Source organism: Homarus americanus, unplaced genomic scaffold, assembly GCF_018991925.1.
Source record: "Homarus americanus isolate GMGI-L3 unplaced genomic scaffold, GMGI_Hamer_2.0 scaffold39155, whole genome shotgun sequence".
In the NCBI taxonomy this organism is placed as follows: Eukaryota; Metazoa; Arthropoda; class Malacostraca; order Decapoda; family Nephropidae; genus Homarus; species Homarus americanus.
In genome coordinates, this window is record NW_024737042.1 from 2,860,713 (window position 1) to 2,882,951 (window position 22,239).

General features: G+C 39.2%; 1 protein-coding gene across 1 annotated transcript; it reads right to left on the reverse strand.

The window, feature by feature from the left end:
- Window positions 1-6,214: 6,214 nt before the first annotated feature.
- LOC121872583 lies at window positions 6,215-22,239 on the reverse strand. Its single transcript, XM_042375415.1, has 12 exons — window positions 22,143-22,239; window positions 19,482-19,558; window positions 18,445-18,569; window positions 17,431-17,550; window positions 16,031-16,263; window positions 15,271-15,399; window positions 13,688-13,862; window positions 12,241-12,477; window positions 10,536-10,801; window positions 10,277-10,411; window positions 7,925-8,111; window positions 6,215-6,903 (listed from the first exon to the last, which is right to left on the reverse strand). Exons 2-12 carry the CDS (start codon window positions 19,546-19,548, stop codon window positions 6,643-6,645), a joined length of 1,935 nt encoding a protein of 644 aa, XP_042231349.1. The 5' UTR covers window positions 19,549-19,558; window positions 22,143-22,239; the 3' UTR covers window positions 6,215-6,642.

Consider the following 22,239-nt stretch of genomic DNA (forward strand, 5'->3'; position numbering starts at 1 on the left):
AGAGTGGTAGTAATTCTCGACAGGAGCTGCCATGCACAGGCCAACCGGCCTATTGCAGACTCCTTATTTTCTTATGTTCTTATGTACTCAAGGGGTTAAGCCATCATAGTCATGGGGTTAATCTATCTTCCTGAATGGGTTAAGTCCTTGTGTTTGGAGGTTGAATTTGTATGCAAGGTATTATAATATCTTAAGAAAGGGCTTGTCTTCGTAATGAAAGGGTTTTCATCCTAGTGAAGGGGTTGTTATTGTACTGAGGGAGTTGTCATAGTATTCAACGTTATTAGACAGCTGAAGTTTTCAAGACAGGCATGATAATCACGTGTGTTAACCATCTATTCACGATTATTCCTCTTCACTCACACGGTTCGTCTTCCACCTTCTCACATGTCCACCCTAATTAAGGGATTACCTTTAAAAGTGTAATCTGATGACGAAAAATTTTGTAATGCTTAGAGTTTAAAACAATAATTATTGGCATTAAAATCTAATATATAATTGTTGGCTGCAAGTAGGGGTGGGGACAAATATTGGTAATGTAGGTTGACATAGCACGACACAGCAGTCAGTTTGGTGCACTGCACGACGCAACACTTATTCAGGTGTGTAGCACGACGCTGCAGTCAGTCTATCAGGTGTGCATCACGCAAAAGAGATGTCCTGCTGACCCATGCGATACACACCACCTCCAACAACCACATTTACTCTCAATGAACACTAACACTAACACTCATAACCACTGTAAACACCACTGAAAGACACTCATTGCTAAATACACAACCTCTAAGGCGAGGAGCAGCACTTACACTTGTGGAGGTGTTGAGTGAGTTGTGTGTTGTGACACCACCGAGACCCGCTCCTTACTCAAACGCGCGTCCCACACTATCATATACTGTATGTGACTACACCAACAACACGCACGGGTGACCTCAGTGACAGAACTCCCAACTCGCTGTCTCACACGCATTCCACATGTTTATATAAGAAGCCTCATCAACAGCGCGCGTGCGTTAGCTCCTTAGTAATCGGGCGCCTCGAGTTTTATTACCGGCTTGTCATGGATGTGATGGATGTGAAGCGGTGAGTCAGATTTTTGGTGATATTCATAGGGTTGGAAGCTATAGATACGAAGAATACTTCACTTAGGGCGAATTCATAACACAGATAATATATATTTAAGTAGTAATTCAAACTTGTATTTGATGTTTAAAACAATTTTGATGCAGAAAAGAAGCAAAGAATATCTATTTAATTTTATGAGACAGTGACAAGTGTGTTTGTGTGGGTGTTCGTGTGAGTATGTGTGTGTCCTGTGTTCATGTAGGTACTGTATGTGTGTTTATGTAATAATAGTATTGTCTTGAGTTTGCATGTGTGTATGGATTTGTTTTCGCGTATACACATACCTTGTTACCTTGTACGTGTCTGTGTCTGTTTGTGTGTGTGTGTGTGTGTGTGTGTGTGTGTGTGTGTGTGTGTGTGTGTGTGTGTAATAATAATAATAATAATAATAATAATAATAAACGGTTCATTAATAGAGTTGCAGCCGGTGCCTGAAAATATACAAACTTACATGTGATTTAGACATAATGATATGAGTTCAATACATTTACAGGGCTGTACAGTGTACAGTACATGAATCAGGAGTTGTTTATTATTTTAACAATAGATGGGATGGTGCTATTCTTATATCTATCGGTGCGGGCTCTTATGGGCTGAATTTTGTTGTAGTGGCGAGGTGGGTGGGGGGCTGCCTGTGGCAGGAGGTGGCGATGATGAGGGTGGTGCAATAGTTGGCTGCCAAACCTTTCCAGTGCTTGGTGGTGGAGGTCACTGAGGGATGGCATTTCCAGGGTGGAGAGAGTGTTGGTGTAGCCGGAGTAGTCAGCGCCGAGCATGATTCTGCAGGCCCTTTTCTGTACCTTCTCTAGCTGACGTTGTTCGGTGGAGTTGAGGGAAGACGACCAGGCTGGTGACGCATACGTTAGTTTGGGAAGAATAAAGGCGTGTATGTGTGCGTGTGTGTGTGTGTGTGTGTGTGTGTGTGTGTGTGTGTGTGTGTGTGTGTTCGAAATATAGTTAAGTTCTGTGCTTCATTACTCTCCGGCGGAAATATTTTATAAGTTGGAAACATATATATTGTTTGACTTATTACTGTGTGTAAAATATTTTATAATCTAAAATTTGCTAACACTAATAACGAATAACATAGCTGACTTATATTACCAATAGCGCTCTTGGAAGGTGGTGGTAGGCAATGGGTGGTGGTAATGGTGGGTGATGGTAGCTGGATAGTGATTGTAGTTGGTTGATGGTGGTAATCTGTGGGTGGAGGTTGTAATGGATGGGTAGTGGTACCTATTGAGTGATGATAGATGAGTGATATTAGTATAACATGAATGGTTTTAGTGGGTTTAGTGGTAGTAAGTAGAAGGTGGTGATGGATGGATAAATGTATAGGTTGAGTGTAGAGGCTGGGAGAGCACAGGTAGCGTTAGTGTAGGGGCACAACACGAGGCAGCAGTCAGTCATGGTAGAAGTTCCAGTTAAGATTGACCTCCGGGATACACTCTACCTCCACCACAACCACATTACTGTGTGGAGTCCAGAGTACAGTGCCCCTTCAGGTTACTCTACTCTTCCAGGTTACAGTGTCCCTCCAGGTTACTCTGTCCCTCCAGGTTACTCTGCCCCTCCAGGTTACTCTGCCCCTCCAGGTTACTGTGTCCCTCCAGGTTACTGTGCCCTTCCAGGTTACTGTGACCTTCCAGGTTACTGTGCCCCTCCAGGTTACTGTGCCCCTCCGTGCTACAGTGCCCCTCCAGGTTACTGTGCCCCGCCAGGTTACTGTGCCCCTCCGGGATACTGCGCCCCTCCGGGTTGGTGTGCCCCGCCAGGTTACTGTGCCTCAAGGCGGAGAGTTTCTAAGAAATGACGTCAGAGTTAAGAATCTAGCGAAAGAGGCTGCAAGAGACCGTGCAGCTTGGTGGGCTGCCATCTGGTAATAACGTAGAATGCACGCGTGGAAAATGGGAGTACAACTTATTTAGCTCAAAGCGAGAGGGAGATTTCTACAAGGGTACTAAATAGTTTTGAGAGATTCATCCAGTTCTTGAATCAGGGGCAGTCAATGTTTCACTGCTGTGATATGAATGGCCATAAACGTGATCCATCTGAGTGACCCCTTTTTATTGACAGTTCCAAAATTACTTACAAAGCTGCCCTTCGTGAAAATGGAAATCGGTTACTTAGCATTCCAATGGTTCACCCAGTCCTTTGAGAATATGGTTGTGACACTTTAATTTATCAAATATATTTAGATTTCAAAGTTATAGGCCTACTTATAAACATTCAAATTGGTTTAAATTATTATATTATGTGTGTGGGACAGCCGATTCATTAAGGAACATTACCAGAGAAAACCTGGAATATGTGAGAATTAATTCATGATGAGAAAAATGAGAAACATGAACCACTTGTGAATTTTGCACATCAAGCTATGGTTAATGAAAGACTTTGAGAATGCATTGCTTAAAGATGGTGAAAGAAGAAATTTTTGTGGGACCTCAAATCCGTGAGGTGACAGAGTAGGAACTCCGAGCATATATTGCATTCAGAGACGTTTCTCACAATTTCTTAGGTAAACACAAGGCGGGAAATTACGTCGAGCTTGTGCAAGTGTTGTTGGCTTCCTATTTCAATCTTGGCTGCCTAATGTTACTGAAGCTTTATTTTCTAAGTTATCTTGATTTTTACCCGCACACCTGGAAGATGTTAGTGATGAACACGACGGGCGTTTGCTGGATGCTGCACCGTGATATAACTATCGATTACAAATAGAAGTCCCCCCAAAAAAGTTCTTTAGTTAAGGTAGAGTGGTTGTACTGTACTTACCAAAGGCCATACTTGAATTAAATTTTTTTGTTTCTGAACCAGTTGAAAGGTGAAATTTGTTGACCAGTGGAATTATCAAACGTTTGTGTTTATAGTTAAGTTAATTCTTTTTATAGAGATGTGACGATGGAAAGTTTTCAAGTGGAACGAGTTCCCTGATAGCTAGAGTGGAAAGTGACAGTAGATCGCATTTGCCTGATGGCCCATATACGGTACAGTACCACCATCTTTCGCCGATTTTTTGAGCCATTACATTGTGTTTTAAGCTAAACTGTATTATTAAGAATATTGTAAATATTTTCTACTTGGCCAAAGTTTACATTGTAATGTGGAACAAGTGCGAAGTATGATGTTGACTTCTTAACACTAGTCATCAATTTTTATCATCGATAGAAAACCACTTGTTTAACATGTGATGAAAATATACGAGGGAAGGTCAAACGTAGCAGCATTTTTATTTTTGTATTTCACACTTACATGTCACAAGATTAGAAAATGTCTAATATTGCCACATAATTAAGCAAACCAGAGGTAGCATTTTCATAATAATAATAAACTATTCATCCTTATTTAAGATCATGAAAAGTGTCAAAATTTTCGTATATTTGCTTAAATTATGAAGGGTATTTAATGTGATAATTTTGTGGCAGCCCTTGTTGTAGTTGAGTTGCCAATTCATTAAAATATTTTATTTTTAGTTATTTAAGCAAATAAACTACATTTTGGAAAATTTCATGATCTTAAATGACAATGAATAGTTTATTATTATAAAAATGCTACCTTTGGTTTGTTGAATACTTAACCTGACAGTAATACAGCCGAAAATAGATCCACCAATCACAATCACCATTACATACAGCTTTACTTTACCAAGTATTGCCAGGTAAAATTGCGAGTAAGAGACCCAGGGTAGGGTCAGTGCATCTTTGGTTAACTGTACGTTCCGATTTACGTCTTCGCCTTAACAACGTTTAGAAGTCACATTGTGCTCAGTTATATATAAACATCTATGGTCTACCTCTTATCACTTGACTTAGGATGGGATCTTGTCTCGCCAATACACTTGTCTTGGGTAGATGTTCATCCTGACTTTGACCTGTACCCTGCTTCCCTGAACACGGGGTTGCAGCAATTTTATTTCCACAAACATTAAAGGAGTTGCTCTATCACCACCACACAAACTAGGTTGATGTCTGTCTTAGCAAAACAGGAAAGGCTGAGGTGGATATACACAGTTTTTTCAAAATAACTTATTAAAAGGAAAATGCTTAAATTAATTCCTGACATTGGCCTTTATCTTGATCACATTTTATGGTTTAAGTGATGACTGTACTTTTATGAGCTTTGAACATACAACACGTCCTTTAGTTTGTTTTATAAGATAATCTATGGCTTCGAATCATTTCTCGCTGAGTAAATATTCTTTCTCATTTCAGTGTCCTAGAATGAGGTTGTAAAAACTTAATATCCTCAGAGTTTCATATGTATTGTTTCTACTACACCCCTTGGAATTAGTGTATCTTCTATTGCCAATATAAGACATGTGGTAGATAAGCAGGCAGACTTCAACCTTTCAATATGAGTGAGTAGTTGCAAGCTGTACTCATTCAGCCTGCTCAACCTGCAGTATTGCGTCTTGTCAGGCTGTCGTCTACAACATGATAAATGTGAATATTACAGAGCCTAAATCTCAGTATCTTACTTCTCACTGCTTTGTGTGTGTAAATCAAGGCATATTGTAACAAGCAAATAAGAGGAAATAGGTTGAGTAGTGCGAGACATTTGTTGGGAATAAAATGAAAGGGTTAAGATAGATTCATGCAATGGGATGTGTCTCAAAATGTTTACTATATAAAGTAAATATATAGTCCAATTTTCGTTAAACTGCGTTAAATTTAAGATAGTAGAAAAATGTGGGATTTGATGCCAGAAAAGTACAACAATCATGGACGTGTTGATGGTAATAACCGCTCCGTTAAAGCTTATTTATATAGCAGTAGAACTACATTAGTGAAAACATAACTATAGTATTTCCTATACTATTACTGAATCACTGGTAAACAATAACATTTAATCAGTACTAAACGATACACATATATGTAATAATTAATAAAGCTGCAATAGTACTCGGCATATTGAAGTGCATCAGTAGTAGTACAGTACCTGCAAAAGATGGCCATAGATAACATATTCGTATTTAACCTAGGCTAGAGATAATAGAGTTATCAGCCGTGAACACCATTATTTCACAATACTACTTGAACCAAGAGTAACAGTTTTTTATCTTAGGAATATCGTAGGAAAGATAAACTCGTTAACATTCGCTATAACCAAGTCTTATTCGGTAGCCTTCATCTTTATCACAATAAGAAAGTTATAATCTTGTGTTTACATATTACTTTGCTATACTGTGCAATATTTTCACAAGGAAAGGTGCTGGAATGTTCTGGGTGATGAAAATTACGCAAGAGGAAGTACCCTCAGGTGGTGATCCCTGATGATAGTTCTATATTAAGTTCGTGCAGGCTCTTTAAGATGCCTTTATAACTATACAAACCCAAACTCTTCACATATTGACACTGTATAAATGTATCTCACCAAAGTCCTGATTTTTCAAATAATTTTTTAATGGCACATAATTTGTAAAGGAATCGCCGTCATTTTTGTTTTCACTTATTTTACATAATGATGATCCAATTGCAAATTCGCCAAATTATAGGATATGTTTCATTTCAGATAATTAAATTATTACGTTTTTTTCTGCAAAAGCCACATGGGAAAGGCCTCCATGATAAAGACAAGTCCTGCAAGGCCAGAGCCCAAAAGGAGGAGCAAGTATGCTCCCTGCAGGTGTGTGATGGTGAGAGCCTTGATGCCACTGTCTGACTTTGTCTTCTTCTGAGACTGTTCCTCCTCCTGTTGCTGCGTCCGTTGTTGCTGCTGCCTCCTGCGGCTATTCATCTGGACTTGGTACAACAGGTCTTTGCTCCATTTCTCATACAGTCCAGCCTATTGAGCAGATTAGATATGAGAACCCACACTTATTCTGAGTCGTGATAAACATGCCTGATACATTTGCATTATGTTTATTGTAGTCATTTACAAAATATATGGTTATACAGTAAATAAAATGAGGAAAAATATAAAATTTGTTAATTGGTTGTGAAGATGGATAGTTAGAACGATCAAGGAATGAGCAGAAGACAGAAATGTAATTGGAGAAATGTAAACATGGAGGGATGTATATAGGTCTGATGATCCAGCCTCAGGTACAAGTAAAAATTATCACTCTTAAGTTACGAGTTAAAAATTTCTTCTGCCACTAACTCAGCTTAACAATCACACATGTCATGTTAGTTCATCTGGTACATTATTAACCATTATTTGACAAACCTGGGGTACTTCATACCTTTTGGTAGGCTTATAATATCGAGATGTTTTTGATACATCAGTCTGGGAAGGTCACTGTAGTAACATATGTCTACTTCATATGTGAGCTCCAGGTCTAATTTGGCTTGGATAATAGCCCTAGCTTGGGTCTCTGGCCCAGGGTACAAGTGGAGATGAACAGTGAAGACAGTGAAAGCAGGGTCTCTAAGCCTTTGTTTTCTTAATCGTTTGGAGTGTTATTTAGGATAATATGATAAATAAATGCAAGATTGAGATGCTCTGAACGGAACATGTAGTTCAAGGATAGAGGGGAAGGCGAAAAAGAGAGAGCCTCGAATAACCCAGTCAGATGAAAGAAACCAAAAGGAAGACAGAAGTTTGGGCAGAGTGTCAGGATAGTTACATATATACAAAACACCAGTCTGGAAGTGGAGGATGCTGACGACAGACCATGGTGGAGATGGATTTAAAAAATCGACCCTTGATTCTGGGATGATAAAGTAAAAACTGATTCTTGATACATAAATTTTGTATCAACAGAAGACATCTGCCTAAATTAATAACTGCAGGGTTGATTAATGGAGAACTTCTGCATATACACTCACATATATTCCATAATCCAAGCGTGTGAATGACTGACCTCAATGACAGCCATGAGGCTGCGATCTAAGACAGGCTTGTAAGGGGCATCGTGAGGAATGGGCCAGGCGGCCTGGCCAGGAAGGATACTTTCCCGACCAATGTATAATTTGGGGGTCCCATCCGTCTTGGTGAACCTCTCTGCTATCTTCAGCTGCTGGTAACGTCGGTTTTCCAAGTGTGCTTGTCTGCGTCACATAATACTTCAAGATAAACAGTAGATCCTGAAGACCTACAACAAATGATATGCTATAAGGATACTGGCCTTAACGGGAGAACACTCTTAGTTTGAGGGAATATTTTGATTGATCTTAAGCCCCGTCCACACGATCGAGCCGTGCCCGGCGGGCTTTGCACGTTTACCGGGCAAAGCCTGTGTGTTGTCGTACACACGGGGGTGGTTGGCGGCAGTCATAGTCGGGCGCCGGTAGCTAGTAGGTGGTCGGCGGTGGTGGGTGCGGTACGATCACCATGGTGTGTCGCAGGAATAATCGCCGGACAGTTAAAGCGAAGAGCATAGCGTTGTGTACTATAATAATTGCTGCTATGTGCTAAAAGAAGAACCAAATGCAGAAAAGGGAAATGGTGCAAAGAGTGGTTAGGTCGAAGAAAAGTATATGGAAGTCATGCCACGATTTTACGTGAACTGCAAGATGGACATGAGCAAAACTTCACCAATTACATGAGAATGGACCCCAACACCTTTTACAAACTTCAAGCGAAAGTGGAACCATATATAAAAAAACAGGATACCAATATGAGGACGAGTAGATCTGCAGAGGCTCGTCTGGAGGCAACGCTCATATATCTTTCATCTGGGCGCACCTACACGTCACTTCAGTATAGAACGAGGATATCAAAACTAAGTTTGTCTCGCATAATACGTGCAAATTGTCAAGCCATGTATGAAGTACTCAAGGAAGATTACTTGCAGGTGAGATTTGTAGTACATAAAAATTCATTGAATAATGTTAGAATTATGATATGCATAGACAGGAAACTATGGGACTAGAGTGAGGAGAGCGGCAGGAACGAAGAACACACACGAATGTCGTCATTACATAATACATAAACAATCTCCCGTTTAGTGTCACGCCAATACTGTACATTGCATAAGCTTATTTGGTTATACACTGGACATCTGGACCGAGCGGGGAACATATACGTGTCACATTTGCAGTACTTAACTCGGGTTAAGTATCTCTGTTCATACCTCACCGACTTGAGGACCCCGACCCCAAGGTCTGCGGTGACGTAGTGATCAGCTGTTTTTGACAGTCACGTGAGGTTCCAATAATAACACGTGTCTTGTATTGCAGGCTTGTGTAATGTTGAATATTAATGACAATATTATAGGAATGTCGGTTTTCTAGTTTTATCTTTTGTCTGGCAGAATCGTCGCTCCATATCCGGCAGCAAACTACCAGGCAGGCGGACCATGATTTCGCTCAACGACGGGCACAGGCATTCCACTGGTTTGCCCGCCAATTTTGCCAGATAACGGGCATTTAGCGCCTGCCCGCCGGGCACTGCTCGATCGTGTGGACGGGCCTTTAGAATCTTCAGAGTATTTGTACTAATAATAGTATGAAAGTGGATTATCCAAACCCTAATATACGCGAAAGGACAAAATGAATAAACAACTTATTATTATTGGAATAGTATTTTAAAGCTGACACTTCAGGTTTCTTGGGTCCTCACAAAAATGATGATTTACTGTACTCATTACGGTCACATGCAGCGTCGCGCACACGAAGCATTGGACAACATTTTTATAATACAATTTTACTGTGTGGAGTAAGCTGAGTAAATCATATTTTCAAAATTTCATAATTAAAAATTTAGACTTATCGCTTGTTAACCTTCCTATAAAGAGTGTAAAATATAGGTAACAAGTAGGAGTGTTTTTGTGGGAGCTAGTTATTAATGCCACTGGTTGCTCACGCATCTTCACTATAAAAAAAATCAACCATACTTTACAAAATTCAACTATTGCAATGACTACATTTTGAGTTATAAATTCATCGATTAACCGCAAATACCAGATTATTACAGACTGAGTCACAATTTTACCACAAGAATAATAATTTATGGTTTCCGTAAGCGAAATAAAAAACAAACATATTTCTTTTAATACACCGTATGACCTTCCTGACTTTAATGATTCCGCAACAGATCTGTTTTATTATGGTATATATATATATATATATATATATATATATATATATATATATATATATATATATATATATATATATATATATATATATATATATATATATATATATATATATATATATATATATATAGAGGAACTTAACTTCTGTTCTTCCCATTAAGAGAAACATCTTACTTCTTCTGAATGGCTTCTTGTTGTCCGACTGTTGATGGAACCAAGTGAATTCTTTCGGCCAGTTTTTGGAACACCTGTGAGTCTGACTTGCTGAAGAAATTTTTGAATTCTGCTCCGTATGGTGGCATCGTTATCCTGTGAGATTTTTGTTAAATTATAATTTTGTTTGTATATATTTGTCGATGGAGAGCAGATGTTACACTATTTTTATAGAATGTGTTTGAGTGTGTGAGTGGAAAGGGGGGGGGGTGAGTACTACCTGTCAGTAGTAGCAACGAGTTGTTCAAGTGTCTCAGTTCGGGGTGGGTACTTCGTTAGCGTGAGGTAGGAGGTGAGGTTGCCACGGTAAGCAGTCCCGATTACAAGAGAAAACACCAGCCAGGCTGCCACCAGTACACGGCTTGAGTTGGTCCTGGGCAGTCGTCGTGGAAGATTCTGCCCTAACAACATCCCAGTACAGTCATGCACCACCACCGCTGCCTCTATCCCGCTCTCGCCATCCCTCCACTCACTCCCACGAATAATCTGTCGTTAACATCACGTATCAGAGATTTACTTACATCGACACTTATTGTGCAGGTAACATGTAACAGTTATTGTGAGCGATCTGTCAGTGCAGGGAAACGAATTTGAAGCTAGTAGATGATTGTCAACTATTATAATATTTATGTAGTTTGAAAATTAGTATCGTGTTAATGGGACGTATATCAGGAGACCTTTACTGATATAAAAAAATATTTTAGGAAATATTCCATCACTGGTTATTACGAAGAGAATATTGAATCATTGATCTTTCAAAACGATTTATTCTCATCCACAATAAGAAAATTGTTGCAGTGCAAACAAATGTACATAAATTCATTGTCAAGTTAAACTCGAAGCAACTAGAAATCATATCGAATAAGTCCTCAATAACATGAACAATACGGTTGCAACGTTTGTTACTAAAGTTTGCAAAAGTAGTTACTTATTAAGCAAAGATTATTTACTTACCTCATAATTTCATAATTATAAATGAGACACGAAAAAATATCACTTGGGTAATCAGGAAGTAGTCTGTATTTTATCTATCATCTCTCCCTAGCCCTGTGGTTGAACATTGTGTGGTTGATTATAAGATCACACTGGGGTTGGCGAGTCCCTGGAAGTACTTCTAAAACATTTGGCAAAGTGACCGACCAATTAATATTGTCAGGATTTAGTTAAACTTAATGAGGCTGAACTTGAAGGCGTGACCCCGTAAAACGAACACTCCTGATATGATTGTCTTTGTCTTTGGTAAAGTTACCTCTAAAATCTGTTTGATTCTGAAAAATGAATGGTAAAATATTCATAGGAAACACTTAGAGGCTCCGACCAACTGTGGTCAAACGGGAATAACGCTATTCCTGTATGTCCTGCATGGTACATATAGATATACAGTAATTTTATTGTCTAGTTCTTACTGGTCTACCGGGATATTTACACTGCAACGTCCATTAACCTGTGCCTCACTTAAACTAGAATAACTTGTTTTGAGAACTGTCATCCCGTCTGGTCCCGAGATATATTAGACACTGTCAGTTGATTGAAAACGTCTGAAGAGGGCCACCAGGCCGGTGCCTGCAATCCGGCATCTCAGGTACCAGAGGTTAGAATATCAGCAGTTACCTAACTTATACTATAGATGGGTAGCTAATGGGTGACTGAATAGAAGTCTATAAACACCTCGGAAGACGTTACTCAGTCGAGTGTTCATACCTGGAACAAGCGGATGCCGACCCATTTTAGTTCATAGCCTGAGGATAAAGACCGAACAAGTTCAGAAAATTGTCAGGGCAAACTTTTTGGAGTGAGTATTGTGAACTCTTGGAATCGTCTGTGACGGATGTGACACTAACTGGCCGATTTTTTGCCCCTCAGAAACATACCCGGCAACGTCGGGTTCCCCAGGTAGCTGAAACTAAATTGGAAATTCCTCTCACCAGCAGCAGGACCACAGGGGTGAACAGCAGCGCCAGCAGGACAGCGACCCACACCAGGTCAGTGAGCGGGTAGTAGAGCGACTGCCACTGTGGTTTGATACCAGGCTGGGCCATACTGAAGTCCAGGGACGCGTACTCGTACACCCAGGAGTAGTCGAAGTGTTCAAGACGTTTTGGTAACAGGGTGTGGTAAACTGTAGCTATATAAGACACCCTTTCCTCCACAAGCTTTTCAACCTGCCAATATAATTATACACATATTCTCAACATTACAAAAGAGTTATATATTATGTGTGTATGTTACCTCTTCATAATGTAATCATTTAATTATCATGCTTCATTTTCACCCCTACTTAAAGGGGTGGCATAAAAATGCATGGCCGGTACGTTAAAGAATATTGTATTATTGATTTAACTAAATAATTGTTCCTTACAAGGTCAGACCGAGCATCAGGGTGGGTCTTGCCCTGGGAGCACAGCCTTTATAATAACGTATGTATTTTACCAGGTAGTGTAGGACAAAGATATTTGAAAGATATTTATTCAAAAGTTACTTTTGTGTATGTAAATCAAAGTTACATTCAGATGTAATGTGTTACTTATACTCACAACAGAAGAGAAGGTCTCTGGCAAACACAACTGTGTTGTTAAAATAATTATTAGTTTCCATTTTCTAATGTGGCTGACTTTATATAATCTGATATTCAGTTTTCTGTGAATCCTTAAGTATCTTATGCGCGACTGAAACACAACATACCGTCAACGACAACCATTACAACACGGTGACACTAGACCATGTCCTGTGAATACACGTGTCCAGTTATGTTTAATTATTCACATTTGTAGCCTTATTTGGAGTATCTTTAATGTACAGTAGGCTATATACTTTCTCATACAGAAGACCACTTGATAGCTTAGGTTGATTGATATTTAGTGTTACTTACTGTATGTATTATAATAACTCATGACCTCCACGTCACCAGCAGAGAGTTCATAGAGGAGATGGCTTCGTCTGTCTGTCCGACTATCCGTTTGTCAGTCTGTCCTTCCTTCCGTGAAACTTCCTTATCTCTATGTCTAATTTAACCAAATTTATGAAGAAGCAATATATCCTTAAGCTCGTAAATGACTTCGTGTTTCAGCAAATACTGACTTTATTTTGACGGAGTTACAACAGTTTAATCGTACGAATTGTGTATAATGATGGTATATGTTTATGTTATTTGATGAATGTTTATTATTAAAAGAACCTGACAGTGGTGCTTACGAGTTACCTAAACTGATAAATGAATGTATAAGGAACGTGCAAGAAAGAACTTTACTCTAAAAGGCTTTAGTTTTCTTGGAGAACTTCCCGGACAGGAATGAGAGCCAAGAGACGGTACACTACATCTTCATATTTAAGGATATTTAAAGTTATAAATAATGTTCATATGTTGTTTCCCACCTCTGCCCAGTTGGCGGTAGGTATGACGTAGATGGTGAAGTTGAGAGCGTCAGCAATGGTCGCCAGCAACATGTAGTCAGTGCCGGAGTACTGTGTCGTGTTGTCAGGTCCCTTCACCTCATCCCAGAACGGTGGGAACGGTAAGGCGGTCACGTTCACCTGGGCCCCGTAGAAGCTGAGGGTGCACATGATATCGTCCTCAATTGTAAGTAAATACTTTTGGAAAAAAAAGAGCCCTATGATTTAGGTTTGCTTCGTATACAAATAAATTTAATAATTCTATGTTAAACAGAAAAGATGATAGCTTGTGAAATATTATTTGTATATTTTGTTTTGGAATCATTATTACAGGCAATACCTACAATAACGAGTTATATTTTAAATGATACGAATAAGAAAGTCTTAAATCGAAACATGTAATTTAAGTGAGGCACATGTCGTGTCTTCGTGAATAAGCAACTCCTTTACCGATTGTTTTTTGACTACGTAGTAAACAGTGACTGATCAAAGAACATAGTGGCTGGGCTGCTCCAAGAAAATTTATAACCGTATTCAAACAATCTGAACAATGATGAAATTTGCGCCAAGAAGTGTCCACTTGAAGTTAAACCTGCTCCGTTTTCATGCTACTGTACTGGGCTGGGAGGATGTTTGTTAGTATCCTACAGCGAGCATAAGAAATGGTGGACTCTGTCGGTGTTACTCTATTAGCGTTTTTGTTATGCAATTAGCAGGTCTAGGGCATAATCTTACAGTGGGAAAATCCCAAACTCCCTCAGCACCCTTAGTATAATTTGTAGTGATTAGAATAAAAGCCTAGATGACATTTCAATCCGTCAAAAACCTAAAGATGAGCAGTTTCACTGTCAGTTGAGGTAGTTGATTATATGTTCAAAGTCCGCGTGATATATGGACGAAAAATGAAGTATATATGGTACTTCGTGTTTCATACCAGCTGGATTCGGTAAAATGCTTCTGACATCCACATAAGCAGCACGGGCAGTTCCCAATGGGAGGTTCATGGCGCCATCAGCTCGATGAACAGGCTTTGTGTGAAATATAACATAGTCTAGAACTGCTTTTAGTGCTCTTGTGGTATGGTCGGTAACTTCCCCTAGTCCCACGCAGTAGGTCGAGGGTTCGAGTCCTGGCTGGTGAGGTAGTTGATTATATGTTCAAAGTCCGCATGTTATATGGACCAAAAATGAAGTATATATGGTACCTCGTGTTTCATACCAGCCGGATTGGGTAAAATGCTACTGACATCCACATAAGCAGCACGGGCAGTTTCCAATGGGAAGTTCATAGCGCCATCAGCTCGATGAACAGGCTTTGTGTGAAATATAACAAAGTCTAGAACTGCTTTTAGTGCTCTTGTGGTATGGTCGGTAATGTTACCTAGTCCCACGCAATAGGTCGAGGGTTTGAGTCCTGGCTGGTGAGGTAGTTGATTATATATATATATATATATATATATATATATATATATATATATATATATATATATATATATATATATATATATATATATATATATATATATATATATATATATATATATATATATATATACGCATAATTACTTGGAGAATTTACAGGAGAATAGAGAACTGTCCGGTTTTGGGACGAGGCCGCGTTCCGGCAACCAGGAGGCAACTCTCACCACCTGGGCTCCCTCTGGACTGTATGGCAGGTGGGTGTACATCCTGACCCTGTCCATGGCATGAGAAACATTGTATTAATAACTGAATCTTTATGTTACAGGTTATCACAGAAATCTTTTCATAATACATTGATATTTATAACTACCTTCACTTTTACCATAAGATGTTCGACTGTATATTGAATATGATTATTAAAAAAATTCAATGAAGTTCATATTATGACCATCTAAGCATTAGGCTAGAATAACATGAATTGTATATATTACCTGCGGTTGGTGTGTGTGTCCTCCAGGTTGAGCAAGATGGTGTTCATTGTGTATATTACCTGAGGTTGGGTGGTGTGTCCCCCCTGTTGAACAAGATAGTGTTCATTGTGTATATTACCTGAGGTTGGGTGGTGTGTCGTCCAGGTTGAACAAGATGGTGTTCATTGTGTATATTACCTGAGGTTGGGTGGTGTGTCCTCCAGGTTGAACAAGATGGTGTTCATTGTGTATATTACCTGAGGTTGGGTGGTGTGTCATCCAGGTTGAACAAGATGGTGTTCATTGTGTATATTACCTGAGGTTGCGTGGTGTGTCCTCCAGGTTGAACAAGATGGTGTTCATTGTGTATATTACCTGAGTTTGGGTGGTGCGTCCCCCCTGTTGTACTAGATAGTGTTCATTGTGTATATTACCTGAGGTTGGGTGGTGTGTCCTCCAGGTTGAGCAAGATGGTGTTCATCATGGAGAAGGTCCAGTGGGAGGACAGGAGGGCGTGGAGCTGTGGGAGTGGGAGGCTGGTGACCACCAGCAGCTTGGTGGCCCACACCAGGAGGCGGCCCTTGAGGGACCACTCCGCGAAGGTGTCGAGGAAGACCGGGTCGTGACTCACCACCACCACCCGCACACACCGAGACTCCATCCTCACCTGTGTACGACCGGATCCTTACTAACCTTTACCACCATCCTCACCTGTGGCTTGTGGTGTTCATGTTTCACCACCACTATTACATGCACCTGTGATAATTACCTGACTTTTTTATTCTTAATTGTAATTTGAGAGTGAATTGCCCTCAAGGGCTGCAACGAGAAAGGAATACGACTTACGTACAAGGCTCGTAATATAAGTGGCCCCCTTACATAAGTGTGTACAGTGTATTTCACATCATAGTGGAATCAATATTGCCATGTGCACCTGTATCAAGGTAATGTGTGAATATGCACTATCAGTAAAAATACAAGAGCTAAAAATGATCTAATCTTTTAAAGGTAACATATATATATATATATATATATATATATATATATATATATATATATATATATATATATATATATGAAGCATAAAATCTATAAAAGGAGAGATAATTAATTAATAAGGCGCATTGCTTAAAATGTTATGTTTAATATGACAGAGATGTCATAATCGCTGAGGGTATGCACGGCATCACCCCTAAAGTTGCAGTAATATACTGAACATACTTTTTAGTGAAGCATAAATCATAATCACTGTAAATATTTATTGAGGTCTGACCCTATCAAATATTACCACAATAAAAATAACTTGCGTTCGATTTATATCCCACCAGGGGCAGCGTGGAACAAAAGTCAAGATGTTATATTCACTTTTCCTCCATTAGATTTAAAACGATGTATTAAAAGTAAAGAGGAGAGCCGGAGGTGTATTTCCGTTGATGAGTTCAGTTGCGTGGCCCTACATACCATCAGGAATCAGCTAAATAAATCTGGCTCAGTTCTTCAGACTAATCCAGCTAAACCCTGACAGAACGAGCGCCATATATGGATCAGGTTGGACGTCAGGTTAAGTTGAAGAGAAGATCAGTTGGTATCCTTTTGTAGGAAAAAGTCAAGGAGGATATCTTGGTTGCCTTAAACTTTATATTAGCTGAGTGACTACCCGTGGAACCTTGTGAAACAGGTGCGAAACTGAGATTCCTGTGGAACCTTGTGAAACAGGAACGGGGACATTCTTATAAAGCCTGGTGTAACAGGAACGAAACTGAATTACCTCTGGTGCAGACAGGAGAGTGACCTACCTGTCGGGCCAGCTGGAGTACACGGGAGAGTGACAAACCTGTCGAGCCTGGTGGAGCAGGCGTGCGAGCAGCACCTGGGTCTCGTTAGCTTCCTGGCTGTCTAGCACCACCTCGAACACCACCACACCCCAGGGGTTCCGTGGCACTGCACTCTCCTTCTGAGAGAAGAGATAAAAATTATACATAAATTCTACTAATTTTCCCCAAAATTGCTGGAGGGTAGAAACGGGCGTCCTTGGCAATGTAAATTGGGTAATTAAACTCCTGAAGGTTTAACCATACATTGGAAAAAAAAAAATATTATGTCCAGAGAAAGAGGGACGGAACCTTGTAACCCACCTCAGGCCTGTGTAATATATGATGGTCCAACCCTTCCTTTAAGAAATACACCAAGACCAAGGACTACAGCCCTCGGAGTTGTTTAAACAGTCAAGTGTGTAAGAGAAAAACTGCTACAAAGAAAATTTCAGATCACCCATGAGTGATCAGGAGGTTTAGTAAAACAATTAATTAATAGGAGAGTTAGAAGATATATAAGAAAACTTAAGTAAAATATTATTTGTTACATGTGATAGCAGGTAGAGGCTACATAAGAACATACGGCAGGTGAAGGCTGCATAAGAACATACTGCAGGCGGAGACTACATAAGAAAATATAGTAGATGGGGGCTACATAAGAACATACAGCAGCCGGAGGCTACATAGCATATAGCAGGTAGAGATTACATAAGAACATACAGCAGGTGGAGGTTACAAAAGCCCATACAAGATGTGATGGCTACATAAAAACATACAGCAGGCAGTGGTCTACATGACAACATATATCAGGTAGAGGGTACATGAGAACATATTGCAGGTAGAGGCTACATAAGAACATACAGCAGGTGGAGGCTACATAAGAACATACAGCAGGTAGAGGCTACATAAGAACATACAGCACGTGGAGGCTACATAAGAACATACAGCAGGTGGAGGCTACATAAGAACATACAGCAGGTGGAGGCTACACAAGAACATACAGCAGGTGGAGGCTACATAAAAACAAACATCACCTTGAGGATGGTGGAGGGTGAGGTGGTGCCATCTGTGAGGAGGATGAGGGAGCAGGTGGGCTGAGACACCGCCTCCAGCACGGCTTCCACACCACCACCTGCGACTGACAACAAATCTTCCACGCCTGGGAGAGAAGTACTGAATTATTTATTGTTATATGACAGCTGTACCAAATGTAATTATTGTGTAAGTTATGTATTACATGCAAATAGGTATAATATGCGCTGTGTGTGTTGAGTACGTCCTTTGAAGTATTGTTAATGCTGGAACTTAGAGGGATAGTTTGAATGATATATGGAAGAATTGACTATATATGTGAGAAAAGAAATACGAAAATTTAATGAAAAGTAAGTGTAAGTAGAACTTTTGTGCTAATAATTGAAATCTATTTGTAGGTATTTAGGTCAAATAGAGCAGGTAAGCTGTACTGCGTCTCAAAGATCGAATTATTACGTTTATGGTAATATGTGCAGAGGTCCTTTTCCATGACGAAATATTTGTGTGATAACCTTTTTACGCATAAATTGGATTTAGAAATGGTATTAAAAAGTTGACAAAAGAAATGAAAGATAAAGTTAGGTTTCACTTCTTTACAGTACAATGGAGAATGTTAACTGAGCCTAAAGCTATGTTTAGATATAGTGTTGGGGAGATGTGATGCCATGTTGCAAACATAGATTGGTAAAAAGGAGGTTAACAACTGGGACTGGGAGTTTGATTATTGGCTGGCTTAAGGGTTCAGTTTTACCAAGTAAGGAGCAAGTTATAAAAATAATCCCGGCAGTGTCAACTAGAAATTGTAACTATAAACAGAAACTATATGTAGTGGTTCGAGGGTCTGGCCAGGAACACGACGAGGATTATCCTTAACCGGGCATAACTCAAGGATGATCAGACGTTTGGGTGGTTCATGACTGAGATGGGGAAGATGACTAGCGGTGAGCATGAGGTCAGTAATATTGAATAAGGGTCGCGGTAGAGTTATAGACTTATCACTTGGCAATAGGTTGGTCATCAATTTGGTGTTGCTACATACCAGAGGAACCAAGCTGCGGGAGGATGCTGGCAGCGGCTGTGGTGACCACCACCATCACCAGCAACATCTCTCTGTCGCTGATAAAAATACTCAAGATTAGACTTACAACAGTGTATGGAGACCACATGAGAAAAAGTTTTTCATATTATCTGTGCACATTAATGCTAGGATAGTATATTGTGGCTTGTATTACCTAATGGATTTTAGTAGTATAGAATAAAGTTAGGTAGTTAGATTTTCTTTTACAGTGTATTGTAGTGTAAATTACTCTTCAATTATTATTCTTTTTCATCGAAGGCGTGTGCGTGTGCGTGTGCATGAGCGTCTTAGATTAAATCTTGACTGTAAATTAAAGAAATGCTGCGGCAGAGTGGATACATCTATCCCCTCCTGTGCCGAGTGTTGCTGGTTAGATCCTGGAGTAAACCCAGACCACTTATCTGCAGATAGGTACTCAACTTTATAATTGGAAAAGTGTAGGCGGTTAGAGGCAGTGCCAGTCGTGCTGCCTACTTGTGTACCGAAGTATTAGTATAAGGTGTTGTGTATCCACATTAACCCTAACGGGCCTTCATGCCTAAGGATCCATTGTTCATAAAACACATGACAAATGGTTGGCATCATCAATTTGAAACTTGTTTTAGCTCCTGTGTGATTTTATCAAGATTTATCTTATGCACGTTTCCATTGTGGATCTACGCTAAGAAGTACTCTAGTGCTTGTGTATAATTATTGATTCCGCCTGTAGTGTTGGAAGGAATAGAAGTGTTTACTTTTACCAGTGCGTCTCATATATATATATATATATATATATATATATATATATATATATATATATATATATATATATATATATATATATATATATATATATATATATATATATATATATATATATATATATATATATATATATATATATATATATATATATATATATATATATATATACTATATATAATATAATATATATATATATATATATATATAATATATATCATAAGGAAATAATAATACCTTATATTAGCTTTATTCATTATCCTATATATCTTGAGTAAAGACGAAAGCTAAGGTGCTCAGTTGTTTCCCTTTTCCCGTGTGATTTTATCAAGATTTATCTTATCCAGATTTTCATTGTGGATCTACATGAAATATGTATATATATATATATATATATATATATATATATATATATATATATATATATATATATATATATATATATATATATATATATATATATATATATATATATATATGCTGATAACCACAAGGAAAGAAGAAAACACGAAGTTCCCTTAACACAATCCAGAGGAGTGGTGACCCGAGGATCACACACCCAACACAGACAAAACCAAATACGTGCGCTATGCGCTAACCAAATAAACGCAGTCGTGTAAAGCCACGGTACTATCTCTCCCACTACATTTCCCTTCCTCACCTCCTGCTCCTTCCTCTGTCATCTTACCCGCTCTGCCTTTCGCTACCAACAACTTTTGGAGCTTTTAAACTTGGAACGAAGTTCCCAAGCGCTTTCGTGTAATTCACATCATCAGGGGTAAGTACAGACTAAGGAGAAGTACAAGACAAGGTATATATATATACAGAGGAGGGTGAAGTCCACAATGGTCAGGTCGGAAAATCAATTTCCATCATCAGAGCCTTGAAAACGGACAAGATGTTTGTTTGTTCCCTGGTTCTCCTCTTCATTATGAAAGTACGGTTTCCACGAAACAAGTTTGTTGCTGAAGTTAAATATTCATAGTTAAAAAATCAAAAGGGATAAAGTAATACAGTTTGATGCATCATATTCCTTAGTTGATCGAGTTTTTTCTTGACAGGTGCAGTGGATTTAAGTAGAATTTCATCTAAATCGAGGGAATCGGTCATTTTATTCAAAGGACTGCAGTCGTATTAAAGAGATAAGTCACTGTACTCAAGGGGTGAAGTCATCATAGTCCTTGTGTTTGGGGGTTGAATTTGCATGCAAGGTATTCTAATATCAAAAGAAAAGTGTTGACTTCGTAATCAAGGGGTTGTCATCGTGTCCAAGGTGCTGTCATCGTAATGAAGGGGATTTCATTGTACTAAAGGGGTTGTTATTGTACTGAAGGAGTTATCATAGTATTCAATGTTATAAGACTGCTGAAGTTTTCACGACAGGAATGATAATCATGTGTTACCCAACTGTTCACCATTATTCCTCTTCACTCACACGGTTCGTCTTCCACTTTCTCACATGTTCACCCTCGTTAAGGGATTATGTTTAAAAGTGTAATCGAATGACGAAAAGTTTTATAATGCTTAGATTTTCAAACAATAAATATTGTCATTAAAATCTAATATATAATTATTGGCTGCAAGTAGGGGTGGGGACAAGTATTGGTAATGGAAATGGACATAGCACGACACAGCAGTCAGTTTGGTGACCAGCACGACGCAACACTTATTCAAGTGTGTAGCACGACGCAGCAGTCAGTTTATTAGGTGTGCGGCACGCAAAAGAGATGTCCTGCTGACCCACGGGATACAGACCATCTCCAACAACCATATTTACTCTCAATCAACAATAACTAAAGTAACACTCATAACCACTGTAAACACCACTGAAAGTCACTCATCGTTAAATACACAACATCTAAGGCGAGGAGCAGCACTTACACTTGTGGAGTTCCTTACTCAACTATCATATACTGTTTGTGGCTGTGGCTTCACCAACAACACGCACGGATGACCTCAGAGACTGATGTCCCACCAC

Coding starts and splice junctions, on each gene's coding strand:
- LOC121872583 (XM_042375415.1), bottom strand. CDS start 19,548: ATGTTGCTGGTGATGGTGGTGGTCACCACAGCCGCTGCCAGCATCCTC. Junction 17,551..18,444: donor CACCCTCCACCATCCTCAAG/GTGATGTTTGTT, acceptor CTCTTCTCTCAG/AAGGAGAGTGCAGTGCCACG. Junction 10,802..12,240: donor CCCCTGTGGTCCTGCTGCTG/GTGAGAGGAATT, acceptor TGTTAACGACAG/ATTATTCGTGGGAGTGAGTG.